The sequence below is a fragment of the Giraffa tippelskirchi genome, chromosome 12 (assembly GCF_054371585.1).
Source record: "Giraffa tippelskirchi isolate mGirTip1 chromosome 12, T2T-mGirTip1v1.2.pri, whole genome shotgun sequence".
NCBI lineage: Eukaryota > Metazoa > Chordata > Mammalia > Artiodactyla > Giraffidae > Giraffa > Giraffa tippelskirchi.
Window position 1 is genome coordinate 97,323,349 of NC_137286.1, and position 17,031 is coordinate 97,340,379.

The 17,031-nt window shown below is 33.4% G+C and overlaps 1 protein-coding gene across 5 annotated transcripts in view; it reads right to left on the minus strand.

Annotated features, from left to right (window-relative positions):
• The window catches only part of NBEA (neurobeachin), a 650,396-nt gene that overhangs the window by 490,885 nt on the left and 142,480 nt on the right, over positions 1 to 17,031 (minus strand). For all 5 annotated transcript variants that reach the window (XM_081551831.1, XM_081551834.1, XM_081551833.1 and 2 more), the window contains one exon: positions 1,749 to 1,857. In XM_081551831.1, the coding sequence (XP_081407957.1) occupies positions 1,749 to 1,857 (109 nt within the window). The remainder of the gene's footprint in view (positions 1 to 1,748; positions 1,858 to 17,031) is intronic.

The following is a 17,031-nucleotide window of genomic DNA, read 5'->3' on the forward strand; positions in this document are numbered from 1 at the left end:
TGATAAAACATTTCACATCCACTATGATGGCTGCTGCTGCTAAGTCGCTTCAGTCGTATCCGACTCTCTGCAACCCCATAGACGGAAGCCCACCAGGCTCCCCTGTCTCTGGGATTCTCCACGCAGGAACACTGGAGTGGGTTGCCATTTCCTTCTCCAATGCATGAAAGTGAAAAGTGAAAATGAAGTCGCTCAGTTATGTCCGACTCTTAGCAACCCCATGGACTGCAGCCTACCAGGCTCCTCCGTCCATGGGATTTTCCAGGCAAGAGTACTGGAGTGGGGTGCCATTGTCTATGATGGCTAGAATACTAAAAAAATCAGATTAATAACAAAGGCTTCCAAGGCTGTGAAAAGACTAAAAACCTCATACACTGCTGATGAGACTGTAAAATGATTGAGCCATTATTATTAATGTTCTTTTTATTTGATTTGAAGACTTTTCACAATATTTCTAATTTTAAGCTCAGTTTTAAGTGTACAAGTGAATGCTCACTTTAAAATTATGCTAATAAACCCTCAGTAAATCAATTAAGTATATTTAAGAGGCAGTTCCTGATAGTGATCATGTCATATACAGCAGTGTCACAAAGGTATTTCATAATATCTAACTCATGTAAAATATAATTTAACACAAGTCTTATAAACAACTCTTAATACTTCAGATAAAGGAAAAGAGTATTCTATGATTAAAAATAACTAAACAGACTTAATGAAAACCTTAATAAATTTACTGAAAAAAATTATCTGAATAAAAAATGCTGCCTATGATCTATTTTATAATTTATTATTCCTCTATCCTTCAAGAAAGAAAAGCACTTGTTTCAAAGAAAAGACAGAAGAATTTCAAATGAAGATCAATCTGAGGTTAAAAAAATATTTCCAAAAGACCTCTAAATTCTATTTCTCAAGAGAAAAATAAGTTTATTTCTCTTAGTTCAGGTCTCACCTCAATTATTTTCTTGGATAGTTCCATTTACAGAGCATCTGAATGTCATATGAATGTTAATGATTAACTCATAAGAAGAGGTTTGGGAGGACTAATGATGGTGGTAGATATTTCTTAAGGAAAGAAAAAAACTTATTTATGAAATATCACCACATGATACAATCAAACTCTTGTGAGGCCATTATCAGAAAATCACTACTCATTGCCATCACAGTACAGTTGTGACTAAAGCAAAGGTCACTAAAAAAGCGGGCATAAATGACACATAGGAAGAATTAAAGTGATCTAGTTTGCACTGTTTACACTATGTATTGATTAGAAAAAAATGCTACTTTAAACATTCAAATATATTAAAATCAGGGACAAAGCAAAAACTAACGTTTCTGTTGCTACCAATATAGGTTTTTGTTTATTACTTTAAAACAAGAAAACAAAAACAAAAAAGTAAACCCACTTAAACTAAAATTGATAAAATGTGTAAGAAACTTGGTTTGAATGCAAAAGACAGCAAAGAATCAATTAGAAAAAATAATTAAGAGAAACATTTCTAAATTTGCAGAAAAGTAGATTAAATAATTTTTCTTTAGTTTCTATTTTTACTCAAAATTTCTTTATGGCATAGATTTTTAACACCCAGTTTAGTGTCTATACATACATTCAAGTACAGAACTTAAAAATATTTGTGAATTAACCAAATATGTGGCCTCTGCAGTCAATGTAAAGGGAACTACAGAAAAAAAGTATAATTAGTAATTGTCAGTGGTCCATCTGTATAAAACCATCAATACATTTCACTTACCTTTTCAAGTAAGTAGCCAATGACTAAAAAGCCTTTTCCACCCAGCATCTGTTCTTGCATGGCTACTGAACTTTTAAGTAGTTCAACCAGGAATGCCAAAAGAGTAGCACTGCATGTAAAGTACAGATAATTCCATTATGTCATCATCAAATATTGATCATAAACAGTGATCCATTTTATTAATCTAAAATGTAACAATCATATTTAATTTTAATCCATTTTGCTGTTATCCTACGTAAGAATATTTCTCACAAGCATGAAAAAAATACGGTTTTATCTCTTTAAAATTAAACATTATATAGAAACATAACTGTGGAGTTATTTTATATTCCAAGGTAAAATATCGAAGTTTATCTTTATACATATAAATTCCCTGCAGTAAATTTACATAAGAAACATACTTCTCTATAATAAAGACTACCATAATATTCTTTTAAAGACCATGCTCTCATGGAGAATTTAAAATATTTTAACAATACTGTTTTGGTCACCTTTTTTTTTTTTAAATAAACTTTTCATTTGGACCTATTTTTCAAAAACAACTTATATATATATATATGTATATATATATATATACATATATATATACATATATTAAAATATCCAGAGAAATATGCAACATATTACTTATGTCTCATATACGCCCTCAGGAAAATTCGTGAGAGCAAAGAAAATAAGATGATTTATGTCATACTGAAATAAAAAGTGACAACTGATTACACAATGTATACACAAATACATAAAAGCACAAAATGATATGTGCCAGACAAAGATAATGCACTTGGTATGTCTGTGGAATGAAGGGAAAAACAAAAGAAAAATAAATGATTGCATTACATTAAGCTTTGTTAATGTATTACTTCACAAAATTACACAAATAATTTTCAAATCAGCAGCATTGATACATGGCAGCATTCCTAACCAAGAAAATATATACTCTTCATAATATATCCTTGTTGTAGTTTGTAACAATAAAAAACTTCAAGCCAAACTTTATCAATAATTAAAATAATATCCACTTACACTGGTTTATAATATACCCCAAATTGTATATTTACATTCATATAAATTTCTAAATCTATTTTAGGTTCACAATTACTCATGTCTACATGAAATTAAGAAAATTTGGTAATGAGGAAAATGTGAAGGCTCAAAAGGAACTACAGTTATTCTATTTTCTGAAGTTACTCTAGTTCTTCAGGTTTCTATAGGATTAACAACACGTTTCTCTGATAATGTGGATATTTTTGTTCAAATCAGAAATATTCTCATAAAAAGAGTCAATAGAAAATTAGCATCATTATTGTCACTATAAAAATTGATAGTTTAATGGAAAGCCTGATATAAGCTACATAGTATATCTTAAATATTTTAAATAAAGTATTTTGTTACAAGAAATTAAAATTCAATTACATTAATTGGCCCTCTATCTTTAAACCACATAAAAGAAAACAGTAAACTAGTATTGAAAACCACTGATATTCTTCTACTTTGTCCTAAAGTCAGATAGATATTAGTAAGAACACAACTAGCAAGGAATCCCCTGGGATTTTTTTTTTTTTAATGTTTCTGTAAAGAACACCTGTAAGCAATCTAGTCCATTTTACATGAATTTTATCAATAGTCAAAGCCACTTCACAAATAATTGCTTAAGCACTATCACACATAATAGGTCTGCCTAAGTGTCTGAAAAAATAAAAAATAAAACTATTGCATAGAGATTATACAATTTCCTTATCTGTTCATGGAATTCTTACCTACACCTGAGTTAGTGATTTAGTGTGAAAGAACAACTAAGATGCCTAAACACCGGCACTGCCAAAAAGAAAGACTAGAAATCCCTCACCATGGTTCCTATGGTCCATGAAATAAAATGCAAAGTATTTCTTACAATAAATCACCCTCCTATATGGAACTATACAAAATGACAAAGATGCCGTAGACGTTCTTATTCTTCTACGTCAAAAGGAACACTCTTTCTCAAACAACTAGTGAATTAATTAAGACTTCTAAACACGGTGGAGTTCCCTTACAAAATCAGAAATATTAATTTTATTATTCCAAAATATTAACAAAGACTACCCATATAATGTTAACTTTACTTCAATTTTAACTATGACAACAATTGAAAAGTCAAATGCATTCACTAACAAAAGTATTTTTAATTTATACCTAAAACCCAATGCAATAGCAATACTACATCTTTTCAAAAATATCTTTAAAATAGGTATATTTGACATGATGGACTTATTAGTAAATAGATGGCCATCTTCGAAGAGGTACATTTTCAAACATAATTTAACAAACTTACCAGTAACTAAAATGCATCGGATTGCTTCAGGGCTCACAATATACTTGCAAAATTCTGTGTACTGCCATACAAAATTTCTCTCCATTCTTGCCTATTTCCAACTCCCCTAGATACAAAGGCAAATATAAAGGATACTTCAGCCCATTCCTATATCTCCTACATACCACTTCCTGTCTAGACACATCAGTTCATCTGTAGAGGATCTACATATTTAGGATAAACCACAAAGCAAGTATCTGTGTCAGCCAAAACTAGTATACACAACACAGAACATTCTTTTGAAAAGTATAGCAATACCTAGAAACAGATTTTCACAGGAATATTTTATTTGATAGAGAAAAAGTAAACTGACTTTTACCTCATAAAGTCAAATTGCTAAACTTTTCAACAGATAGTACTATAACATGTCCTGTAAGTAGCGATTCTACTTCAGGAATGGTTATGGGTTTTTAATACTGTCTTCTTTTAAGGAAAATGACACTAATAATCTACAGGGTTATTTCTTGAAAATAATTAACACCTTTTGATTCTTAATGAGTTTTAATTAAATTAAGAAATATTTATTTCAAATATGCTAATAAAGGGCTAGATTTTAAGAAAAAATGAAGGAAATAATATAATAATACCTCTATGACTTAGCATATTAATAATGTCTTGAGTGCTTATTGGTCCACATTATTAAGAATAACCACAATAGTCTTGGCCCATAAATAACTGATAATAATTAATAACTATCTATAAACATGACTCATTTATGTTACTAATGAAAAAATATGTACTACCTTTAGGAGTCATTAAAATTTATGTAAATATAGATCTTGACTTTATTTTAATGTAACTTAATCCATTTCAATTTTCTTCATTATTTTTACAAAAATTACTAATGTAGATAATCCATGTAATGTGATCTCAACTCTTATTATCTTGAAGGAATTTTGCTATTTAAATATATATCATAAAGGTAGACCTAAAATATCTGAAATGATTAAGATTGAATATATAACCTAAGTTCAGTTCAAAGACAGTTCTTCGGGTACAGGAAACTGGCTTCTCAGTTTGCATTGTACTGAAACAATCAAATTACCTCAGCCAGATCAGTTTTTTTAATGCATTAAAAAGAATGGAATTAATAATGTAAAAACTTGAAGGTCCCCCTGAAATTCAACACCCTCTCCACTTACATAGGGTGTTTTTAATCTCTTAAGAAATATAACAGGCAAAGTAACTGTCAGAATAAATTCAGAAGTAGATTAAGTTCCAACAAAATTTAAGATACCAGTAACAGAGGAAAATCTTTTGACTTTTTCATATGGTTTCATCTTTTGGGTAGCCCAGTCTACTACTGAGAAACACTGAAATCTTGCAAAAGATGAATAAATATATAAAATATTTAAAACATAGTTTCTACGCTATTTCTTTCACTACAAAACTCTTCCAAGATGAAAGTGATCCTAGTAGGAATAAAACTGTAAAAGAAATCAACTCAAGTCCATACTCAAAATTATTTCACACTCAACATAATTAATTTCCAGTGATACATACAAAAAACATCCCACAACTTAGAGGAGTTAAATCCATTCACAGTTCAAAATCAGAAAGGTCTAAACCAAAAGTTTCTACCTCCAGGTACTTTTAGCAGTCACTTTTGGACCAAGTGTTCTGAAGATGCTATCTCAAAAGATGGCTACTTAACTGGCTACTTAGGCAATAAACCCTGATACACAAATTGTCACATTCATCAATTCAGACATCAAGTGGAGATACATGCCGAAATAAGTAAAATACATTTAACTTCAGAGTCAAATAAGGAAAACAGTGAAATGTGGTACAGCAAAATGTGAGGACAGATGAAATACACTGGGGAACACATGAAATCACTAGGCCCTAAGCCATGGAATTTCTCCTCAGTAATTTCTACCTTTTCTTTCAGCTTCAGGACTGAATTGCTATTACTGTCTTGGCTATCAAGGAACACTATTTAAAGGCCCTACTAAATATTAGTCAGGCTATTACACGTTTTTACCTTTCTTGCTCTGGTAACAATTTTATGTTTCATCAGCCTATTTTGTTTCTGACAAGATATATTAGAGCAAAAAAATAGACACTTGTAAAACTGTAACAGAAATCTTTCAAAGTTTGTCTTATGAAGAAAATGAGAATTTAAAATTTGTACATGTAAAGGAATAAATTCCAAACTTCTTATGGTATCATCATGTGTAAGTTTATAACATATACCAGAATTTACATAGTATGACAACCAAATAGCCTTTTGATCATCTCTGTTCAAAGATCTCTATAAACAACCAATAGGTATTTATTAAAAGGTTCCAATGTAAAAAAATATAATGCTTAAAGTCTATTTATTTGGAATTTAATTTCAGCCAAAGGATGTTCACAATTCTCTAAATGTCCTAGAATCTTTACAAAAGCTTTCTGGACATGTTACAAGTGGCATCACCACTGTATGTATAATCCATGAATACATGCAAAATTTAGAAATTTAATGATGTTAACTCCCTAATACCTAAGAACTTCAAAGCTTCAAAGGAAAAATAGAGATAAATTATAATGACAAATAGGTGATCTTAACTATATATTCATACGCTAATACCCTTCAAAAGTAAAACATGCAAAGCAGGGAGGCCAAATAGGCAGGTTCTTCTCCTGATGCTGGCTCTACTTTTAGCCAAGCCCCAGTCTATTTTATAGAGGTAGGACTAAAAACATACCTTGTAAGTGCTGAAACCGCCATAAAATAAAATATATATTAAAACAGCTAGCTACACAGAAAGGTGAAATAATTATTTGATAGACTTCACGTATGTTCAGGAATTGTCTTTTTCATAATTTATTTCATTTTTAAAGGATCATTACTAAAATCAACTCCTTTACTTCTTTTCTGTGTGTTTGTGTGTGTATACAACATGTTACTGTAACCCCACCACAATCAAGATAAAAAGAAGTTCCATCACACACAAAAAACTCATTTATCCGATCCCCTTAGACCTTTACAGTCACATTCTCCCAACAGCCAAAACAGCCTTGGATAGCTACTTATCTCTGATAGTGATATAATTTTGACTTTATTAAGAAATGTTATATATATATATAGAATCATACAGTACGTAATCTTGATATGTACTTCTTGACCAAAATATATTGTCTGAGAATCATCCAAACAGTTACATATATCAGAAGTCTCTCTTTTCTTTTTTCACTTTCAATTGGTAAAGAGTATTCCCTTGAATAAAGAGACTATCTAAAGGGCACATCTGAATTGTACCTGTGCATGTTAAGTCGCTTGAGTTGTGTCTGACTCTTTCGGATCATATGGACCATACCCGGGCAGGCTTCTCTATCCATGAAACTCTCCAGGCAAGAATAATGGAGTGGGTTGCCAGGCCCTCCTCCAGGGGAACTTCTCGACACAACCCAGGGATCGAACCCGTGTCTTTTATGTCCCCTGAATTTGCAGGTGGGTTCTTTACCACTAGTGCCACCTGGGAAGCCCAAATTGTACCAAGATTATGGAAATTATGAACAAGACAACTATAAACATTCACATAAAGGTTTTTGTGTGAATACTTTTCACTCATTTTCTCATAAATACAAATCCAGGACTTGAAAGCTGTTATATAAGTACATGTTTCACTTTATAACAAACTGCCAGCTGTCAGAATGGCTGTACCATTTGCCAATACCACCAGTAATATGTTACAGTTGCTCTTCATCCTTGCTAGCACTTGGCATGATGTGTATTTCATTTTTATTTTAGCCTTTCTAAAAATGTTCAGCTACATCTCAGAGCAGTTTACATATATGGATAAGGAGGTTAAACATTTTTTCAAGTGCTATTTTGACATCCTTATACCTTCTTTGGTGAAGTATCTGCTCAAGTCTTTTGCCCATTTTTAAAAACTGAATTTTATGCTTTCTTACTAATAACGTTCAAGAGTTATAAAGGTAGTCTTGATATACAGTTCAGTTCAGTTCAGTCGCTCAGTCGTGACCGACTCTTTGCAACCCCATGAATTGCAGCACGCCAGGCCTTTCTGTCCATCACCAACTCCCGGAGTCTACCCAAACCCATGTCCATCGAGTCGGTGATGCCATCCAACCATCTCATCCTCTGTCGTCCCCTTCTCCTCCCGCCTACAATCCTACCCAGCATTAGGGTCTTTTCCAATGAGTCAACCCTTAGCATGAGGTGGCCAAAGTATTGGAGCTTCAGCTTCAACATCAGACTTCCAATGAACACCCAGGATTGATCTCTTTTAGGATGGATTGATTGGATCTCCTTGCAGCCCAAGGGACTCTCAAGAGTCTTCTCCAACACCACAGCTCAAAAGCATCAATTCTTCGGCGCTCAGCTTTCTTTATCATCCAACTCTCACATCCATACATGACCACTGGAAAAACCATAGCCTTGACTAGATGGACTTTTGTCGGCAAAGTAACGTCTCTGCTTTTAAATATGCTGTCTAGGTTGGCCATAACCTTCCTTCCAAGGAGTAAGTGTCTTTTAATTTCATGGCTGCAGTCACCATCAGCAGTGATTCTGGAGCCCAAAAAAATAAAGTCTGACACTGTTTCCACTGTTTCCCCATCTATTTCCCATGAAGTGATGGGACCAGATGCCATGATCTTAGTTTTCTGAACGTTGGGCTTTAAGCCAACTTTTTCACTCTCCTCTTTCACTTTCATCAAGAAGCTCTTTAGTTCTTCTTCACTTTCTGCCATAAGGGTGGTGTCATCCGCATATCTGAGGTTATTGATATTTCTCCCGGCAATCTTGATTCCAGCTTGTGTTTCTTTCAGCCCAACGTTTCTCATGATGCACTCTGCATATAAGTTATATAAGCAGGGTGACAATATACAGCCTTGACGTACTCCTTTTCCTATTTGGAACCCATCTGTTGTTCCATGTCCAGTTCTAACTGTTGCTTCCTGACCTGCATACAGGTTTCTCAAGAGACAGGTCAGATGGTCTGGTATTCCCATCTCTTTCAGAATTTTCCACAGTTTATTGTGATCCACACAGACAAAGGCTTTGGCATAGTCAATAAAGCAGAAATAGATGTTTTTCTGGAACTCTCTTGCTTTCTCGATGATCCAGTGGATATTGGCAATTTGATCTCTGGTTCCTCTGCCTTTTCTAAAACCAGCTTGAACATCTGGAAGTTCACGGTTCATGTATTGCTGAAGCCTGGCTTGGAGAATTTTGAGCATTACTTTACTAGCATGTGAGATGAGTGCAATTGTGCGGTAGTTTGAGCATTCTTTGGCATTGCCTTTCTTTGGGATTGGAACAAAAACTGACCTTTTCCAGTCCTGTGGCCACTACTGAGTTTTCCAAATTTGCTGGCATATCGATGCTTGATATACATCCTTTGTTAAATTAGTGATTTTCTATCATCTTCCTCCAGTCTGTAAAATGTGTTCTCATTGTTTCTTTTGTAGAGTAGAATATTTTAACTTTGATGAAGCCAATGTCAAATTTGCCAATCTTTTTCTTGTACATATCACACTTTTGGGTCATGTCTAAAATGACTTTGCCTAGCCTAGGTCACTAAGATTTTCTCCTAAATTTTCTCAAAAAGTCCTACAGTTTTATATTTTACATCTACAGTTGATATTTGAGTTAGTTTTTATTAAGGTGTGAGGTTGTGCTCAAGATTCATTTTTAGCATACAACTATCCTTCCTCCTTTAGGTAGATTTTGCACCTTTGATAAAAACCAAACAAAAGTAAGAGTACCTATTTTAGTTTTAGACAGAAAAGACTTCAGGGGAAGAAGATTATCACAGATTACGAACAGCATTACCCAATGATAATGCAGTCAATTTTCTAAGAAGACAACACCTAAACTGTATATACCTAACAACAGAATCTAAAACTATGTGAAACAAAAACTGATATAATAGTAAGGAGAAATAGATGAAATCACTACCATAGTTGGAGATTTCAATATCCCTATCTCAGAAATGGACAACTAGTGGTTAGAAAATCAGTTATGACTTAGTTGAACCCAACAATAAACAAACAGCTGGAGATAATTGACAATTATACACTACTTCCGGAGAAGGCAATGGCACCCCACTCCAGTACTCTTGCCTGGGAAACCCCATGGATGGAGGAGCCTGGTAGGCTGCAGCCCACGGGGTCGCGAAGAGTCAGACATGACTGAGTGACTTCACTTTCACTTTTCACTTTCATGCACTGGAGAAGGAAATGGCAACCCACTCCAATATTCTTGCCTGGAGAATCCCAGAGACGAAGGAGCCTGGTGGGCTGCCGTCTATGGGGTTGCACAGAGTCGGACACGACTGAAGCGACTTAGCAGCAGCAGCAGCATACTCTACTTCATTCAACCACAGAAGAATAAACATTTCTCTCAAGCTCACATAGAACATTCACTAATATAGACTGCATTCTGGGAAATAAAACACATCTAATAAATTAAACACAGTCTACTGTCCAATCACAATGAAATTAACTAGAAACCAGTAACAGAAAGACAAATGGAAAATTCTGTAATGTGAACATTAAACAATACACTTCTAAATAAAACACGAGTCAAAGAAGAAACCTCAAGAGATATTAAAAATATTCTGAATGAAGAAATGAAAATGAAAATATGACTTATCAAAATTTGTGAAATAAAATGAAAGTAATGGTTACTGGAAAATTTATAGCATTGAATGCTGTGATACTGTGATTTATAATAAGAAATATCTATTTGTTCTTGGCCACCATTTCTGGCACAGAGCTCTGGCACAAAGCTCCCTTTAAATTTCTAAAGAAAGAACGTGAAGTCACTCAGTCGTGTCTGACTCTTTGCGACCCCATGGACTGTAGCCTACCAGGGTCCTCTGTCCATGGGATTCTCCAGGCAAGAATACTGGAGTGCATTGCCATTTCCTTCTCCAGGGGATCTTCCCAACCCTGGGACCAAACCTAGGTCTCCTGCCTTGCGGGCAGATGCTTTACCATCTGAGCCACCAGGGAAGCCCTAAATTTCTTAAGGGAGGGGAGCAATAAAGGTGTCTTTTGTCATGTTAATGAAGTGACCTTTAGAATTTACTTGAGGATGAGAGCTAGTTACCAACAAAATCAACCATATCATCAGATGTTTGGAACTTTCAGTCCAGTCCCTCCCTCCTCCCACCTACTTACCTCCAGGGAGGGGAGAAGAGCTGAAGAGTGAGTTCAATTACCAACGGTCAATGATTTAATCAGTGATGCCGATATAATGAAGCCACCATTAAAAAAAAAAAAAAGTAAAAAAGAACAAGGCTGGGAGAGGTTCCAAGTATGTGAATAAAAGGAGGTGTTAAAAGTCTGGCACATCTGGAGAGGGAATGAATGCTCTGTGTCCTTTCCCCATAGCTTGCCCTGTGCATCTTTTCAACTTGGGTGTCCATCTGTATCCTTTATCATCCTTTTATAATACACTAGTAGTCCAGTAAATAAAATGTTTCCCTAAGCTCTGTGAACCACTCTAGCAAAGTAACAGAATCCAAGGATGGGATGATTGAACTCCCAGTTTAGAGCCAGTCAGTCAGAAGTACTAGTAATGACTTGGACTTGCAATTGGCATCTGAAGTCCAAGGAGGAGGCCATCGGAACCTACAATTTGTAGTCAGTTGGTGAGAAGCACAGGTGATAATCTGGACTTGCAACTGGCAACTAAAGTGAAGAAAGCAAGTCCTGTGAGACTGAGCCCTTAACCTGTGGGATCTGATGCTATGCCAGATTTGAGTGTCAGAACTGAATTAAATTATACAATATTCAACTGGTGTCACAGAGAATTTCTTGATGGTATGGGAGGAAAACCACCCTTCTGCATGTTGAAACTGGGGTGCTCAGACCTCTGTAAGGCATGTATATACATATAAAAAAACAAAAAACAAAAAACAAGACTGAAAATCAATAATATAAATTTCTAATTTAGTGAACTACAAAAAAAGAGAGTAAATTCTATTCAAAGTATGCAGTAAAAATAAATAATTACAATGAGAGTATAAATCAAAGAAACTGAAAATAGGAGATCAATTAAAGCAAAAGCTGATTCTTAAAAAGATCAATAAAATTGATAAGCCTCAGGCCAGACTAACAGGAAAAAAAAAAAAAAAAAAAGGGCCAAGAGAGAAACACTAGAATTAAAAATAAAAGAAACATAGCCACACATCTCACGAAAATCAAAAGAACAATAAAAGAAACTGTGACCAATTCTATGCTGACAGATTTGAAAACCTAAATGAAAATTCAGAACCTTTCTGCCAAAAGTCACGCAAGAAGAAATAGACATTTTGAATATACCTACATTTATTAAAAAAACTGAAACAACAATTAATAAGCAGAAATCACCAATCCCAGATGGGTTTATTGGTAAATTCTACCTAACACTTAAGGAAGAAATTATACCAGTTCTCTACAGCTTTTTCAGAGCATGGAAGCAGAGGAACTATTTTCCTAACTCATTATATGAAAAACTAGAATGAGTTAGGAAAAACTATTCAGTGAAAAACCATCACTCAAACCAAAACTAGACAAAGTCATAATAAGTACATTATAGACCAATATCTCCCATGAATAGATATGTGAAAATTCTCAACAAAACATGACCAAATTGAATTTAAACAAGATAAAACGAATTATACACCATAACCAAATGAGACTTATTCAAAGTATGCAAGGATGGCTCAAGATTCAAAAATCATTTTATGTAATCCAATACCCATCAGAAAGCTTCCCTGTTGGCTCAGTGATAAACAACATGCCTGCCAGTGCAGGAAACTCGAGTTCGATACCTGTGTCAGGAAGATCCTCTGGAGAAGAAAATGGCAACGCACTCCAGCACTTTTGCCTGGGAAATCCCATGACAGAGGAGCCTGGTGCGCTACAGTCCACGGGGTCACAAAAGAGTCAGACACCACTTAGCATCTAAACAACACCAACAACAATCACCCATCACAGCAATATGTTAAAAAAAATTCTCAAGTTCATATCTATAGAGGTAGGAAAAGCACTGGACACAATCCAACAGCCATTCATGATAAAAACTCTCAGGGAACTAGGAATAAAGGGGAACTTTCTCAACTTGATAACAGACTATAAAAAACCTACAGGTAATGCCATACTTAATGATGAAAAATTCAATTTTCCCATTAAGATAAAAAAACAAGTAAGGATGTCCCCTCTCACCATTCTTTATCAACACTACACTGGAAGTCTTTGCTAACGTGATAAGACAAGAAAAGGAAATAAAACATATACAATTGGGAAAGAAAACACAAAACTGTTTTTGTTCACAAACAACATGATTATCTATTTTAAAAATCTGAAATAACTGATAAAAAAAAAAAACCTCCAGGAACTAATAATCTATTAGTTTATTCATTGCTGGCGGGAATGAAAATGGTACAGCCATTTTGGAAGACAGTTTGGAGGTTTTTTTTTTTTTATGGGACTAAACATATATCTACCAGATAATCCAGCAATCATGATCCTTTGTATCTATTCAAAGGTGTTAAAAACTTATATATACACAAAAACATGCACACGGATATTTATAGAAGCTTTATTTTTAATTGCAAAAACTTAGAAGCAACAGAGATGTCCTTCAGCAGATGAATGGAAAAATAAGCTGTGATACATTTAGACAAAGGAATATATATTATTCAGTGCTAAAATGAAATGAGCTATTAAACCATGAAAAGACATGGAGGCAGTTTAATTGCATATTACTAAGTGAAACAGGATGATCTGAACTAGCTGCACACTATATGATTTCAATTATATGACATTCTGGAAAAGGCAAAATTATGAAGACCATAAAAAGATCAGTAGCTGCCTGGGGACAGTTGAAAGCGTAAAACAAAAAATACATTTAGGGAAGTGAGCATACTTTTTATGATATTATAATGATGGCTATATGGCATTATACTTTTTTCAAACCTATAAAATGTATGACACCAAGAACAAAGTCTTAAATATGGAGTTTAAGTGATTATGATCTATCAAAATATATTCATCCTTTTTTAAAAAATATGTTAAGATTTTGGTGACTGATACCAATAATAGGGGAGGGTATGTATTTGTGAAGAAAGGGAGTATATGAAAAATCATCTCTGCTTCTTCAATTTTATTATAAACCTAAATTTCTCTAAAAAGTAACAAAAATAAAAATCAACTTAAAAATAAACAGAATGCCAAAAGTAACAGAAAATGAAGAACAAGTTATGAGCTTTTATTTGGAGGAGGTTCAGTTTGAGATAATTTCCTCATAGTTAGGGGTATATGAGCCTAAATATAAGGATGCTAGAGAAAAACCTCTGGGTGTTTTCCATCCAGGTAATAAGATCATGAATCCAGAAACAAAATAAAAGTCAATAAAATTACAATACTAAATTAATTAGAATGTCCTGATAACACCTTATTAATTATTTTATTAAAGATTCCACTCATTGCACCTAAAGGTCATCATATCCACAGGAGGGAACAGGAAGAGAGCAGAAACACTTGGGAGTTTTACAGTTTTCACCAGAAATATTCTGTGCTTCTGAGTATGAACTGTGAATATTCAGGCACATGGTTATTTCTCAGAAAAGCTAGTGATATTTATTTTAGTTTTAGACTGTATGAATATAATAATATAAAAATGAATGAAACAATTTATTTATTTCAGAAGCAATGTAAAGACATAGAAAAACTAAAAGAAATAAATGTTATTCCATGCATAAAATAACATCTTCAATTACAAAACAGTAAAATATTGAAGGACAGAGAATGTGGATATGCAAACTAGAGGAAAATCAAGGCAACAAATTCATTAAGATGTGACTGGTTGCCAAAATTCCTGCAATTAAAAATTTTTACTTAATTCCTTTGCCAAAACAATGCCTTACTTTGTTTGTTTTTGGTCAAAGATAAAGCAGAAGCCTTCCTTTATGGCAGGAAAAATTCACAAAGCAGAATTATGTGTTGTACATTGAAACAGCACAAAGTAATGTAGCACTAAAGACAAGTTTCAATAAATGTGAAGGAAACTTTTTATGAAGGAATTATTGTAGAAAAGCAACCACTTATGGAAAACACTTTAAAATGGACTGTAGAAAAAAAGCTTATTTGAAAAGTCAATGTCATCAGACCTCATAAGTCTGAAAGAAACAAAATGTCCTTTCTTGTTGATAGTTGACAAACCCATTAAACCCAAACAAACTAAAATTAAACTGTATTACCAGATATATTCTGTAAAGGATCCACGGAGTAAAAAACAACTTTGCTGACAGAGAAGAAAAAGCTATTTGAACATTACACTATAATTTCCCAATGTTTCAGGCAGAATACTGTATTTTAATTTTATTTACAGATTAATTTCTACAATGAATTCAATGTAAATTCCATTTTACTCTATTTAAATCTCACTAAACAAATTACTATTTGGTTTTCCTCCTTTAATAGTAATAGGGGTGTGTTGTTGTTGCTATTGTTTAGTCGCTAAGTCATGTCTGACTCTTTAGCAACCTCGTGGACTGTATCCTACCAGGCTCCTCTGTTCATGGGATTCCCTAGGCAAGAATACTGGAGTGGGTTGCAATTTCCTCCTCCAGGGGATCTTCCTAATCCAGGTATTGAACTCTAGTCTCCTGCACTGCCAGGTACGTTCTTTACTACTGAGCCACATGGGAAGCCCCAGTAGTGGTATACATACATCAAATATATTTTCTGAGTCTGTTTCGCTTCAAAGAACACTTTCATTACCAATTTTATCATCTTAAAAAAAAAAAAGGCAAAATAGCAAATATGCATATAAAGAAGTGAAAGATATATATATTCCTGAAAAATATACAGAAAATAATTCTACAGATACAGAGTTTTAAATGTTTAAATACTGGAAACCAAAATGATAATAATTATATTCTACATATACAAACAACAACCTCCATAAGGGACACAACAGTTACTAACAAGAACTGATTTCACTTCTTTAGCCTATAGAAAGCATGCACATTTCATTTTTTATGTCAGTTCTAGTGAAACATATATAGAAATATTTGATATTATATGTATAATAGGCACTTTTCCCTGAACTAAAAACCAGAAAACATGGTCAAAGAATTTTTTTGTCTCTTTGAAGTGTAAGTGGAAATTTAGGTTGTTAGAACTGAAATGCTGAAATTTTCAGGTAATCTTATTAGTTTATATATGACAATGATGTTAATCAGGACTTTAAAATGAAAATTTAATTATTAAAGGGGCTATAAAATTAAAGAAAATTACCGGAATATCTTGCTTTGGCTAGCAAGATAGTTTTTAGGGAAAAAAATATGGATTCATACTCACTAAACAAATGAATGAGTCATAAATATTCACCTAACAAGAGTATTCTTAATTATAAGATCATTGACACAAATGTTTTATGGGATTTTTAAAATTTTTTATAGCTTATATTCCATCAAACAGTCTATTAAACAACCTGTATTATAATTAGAAACAAAAAGAACACTTTTCTGATAAAAATATTTATATAATTACAAGAATTCATTTACATGATCACTTTTGGTTGGTTTGTAGTTTATAAAATTTGTCAGTTAAAAACAGCATTAAAATACATTTTAGTAATACAAAACTGCATCGCATCAAAAAGACTACTTATTATTCTCTGAGGAAATAGAACTCAATAATGCTTACTATGTACCAGAGGCTCACTGTGATAGATATTTTATATATTCTATCTTACTTTAATTCATATTACTATCAGATAAAGACTGCATTACTAAAATCACTCCACACCTTGCAAAGGTGATACTTAAGAGTTAATCATGGCAGTTCAGAGTGAGAGTTCAGGCTTCCAGAATTGTAATTCTGGTTCTAATCTGCCACTTAATCTCTGTGACCTTTAACAGACATTCAAATTTTCTCTCCCTTATCAGCAGAGAGGATTAAATGAAATAATATAAACAGCTA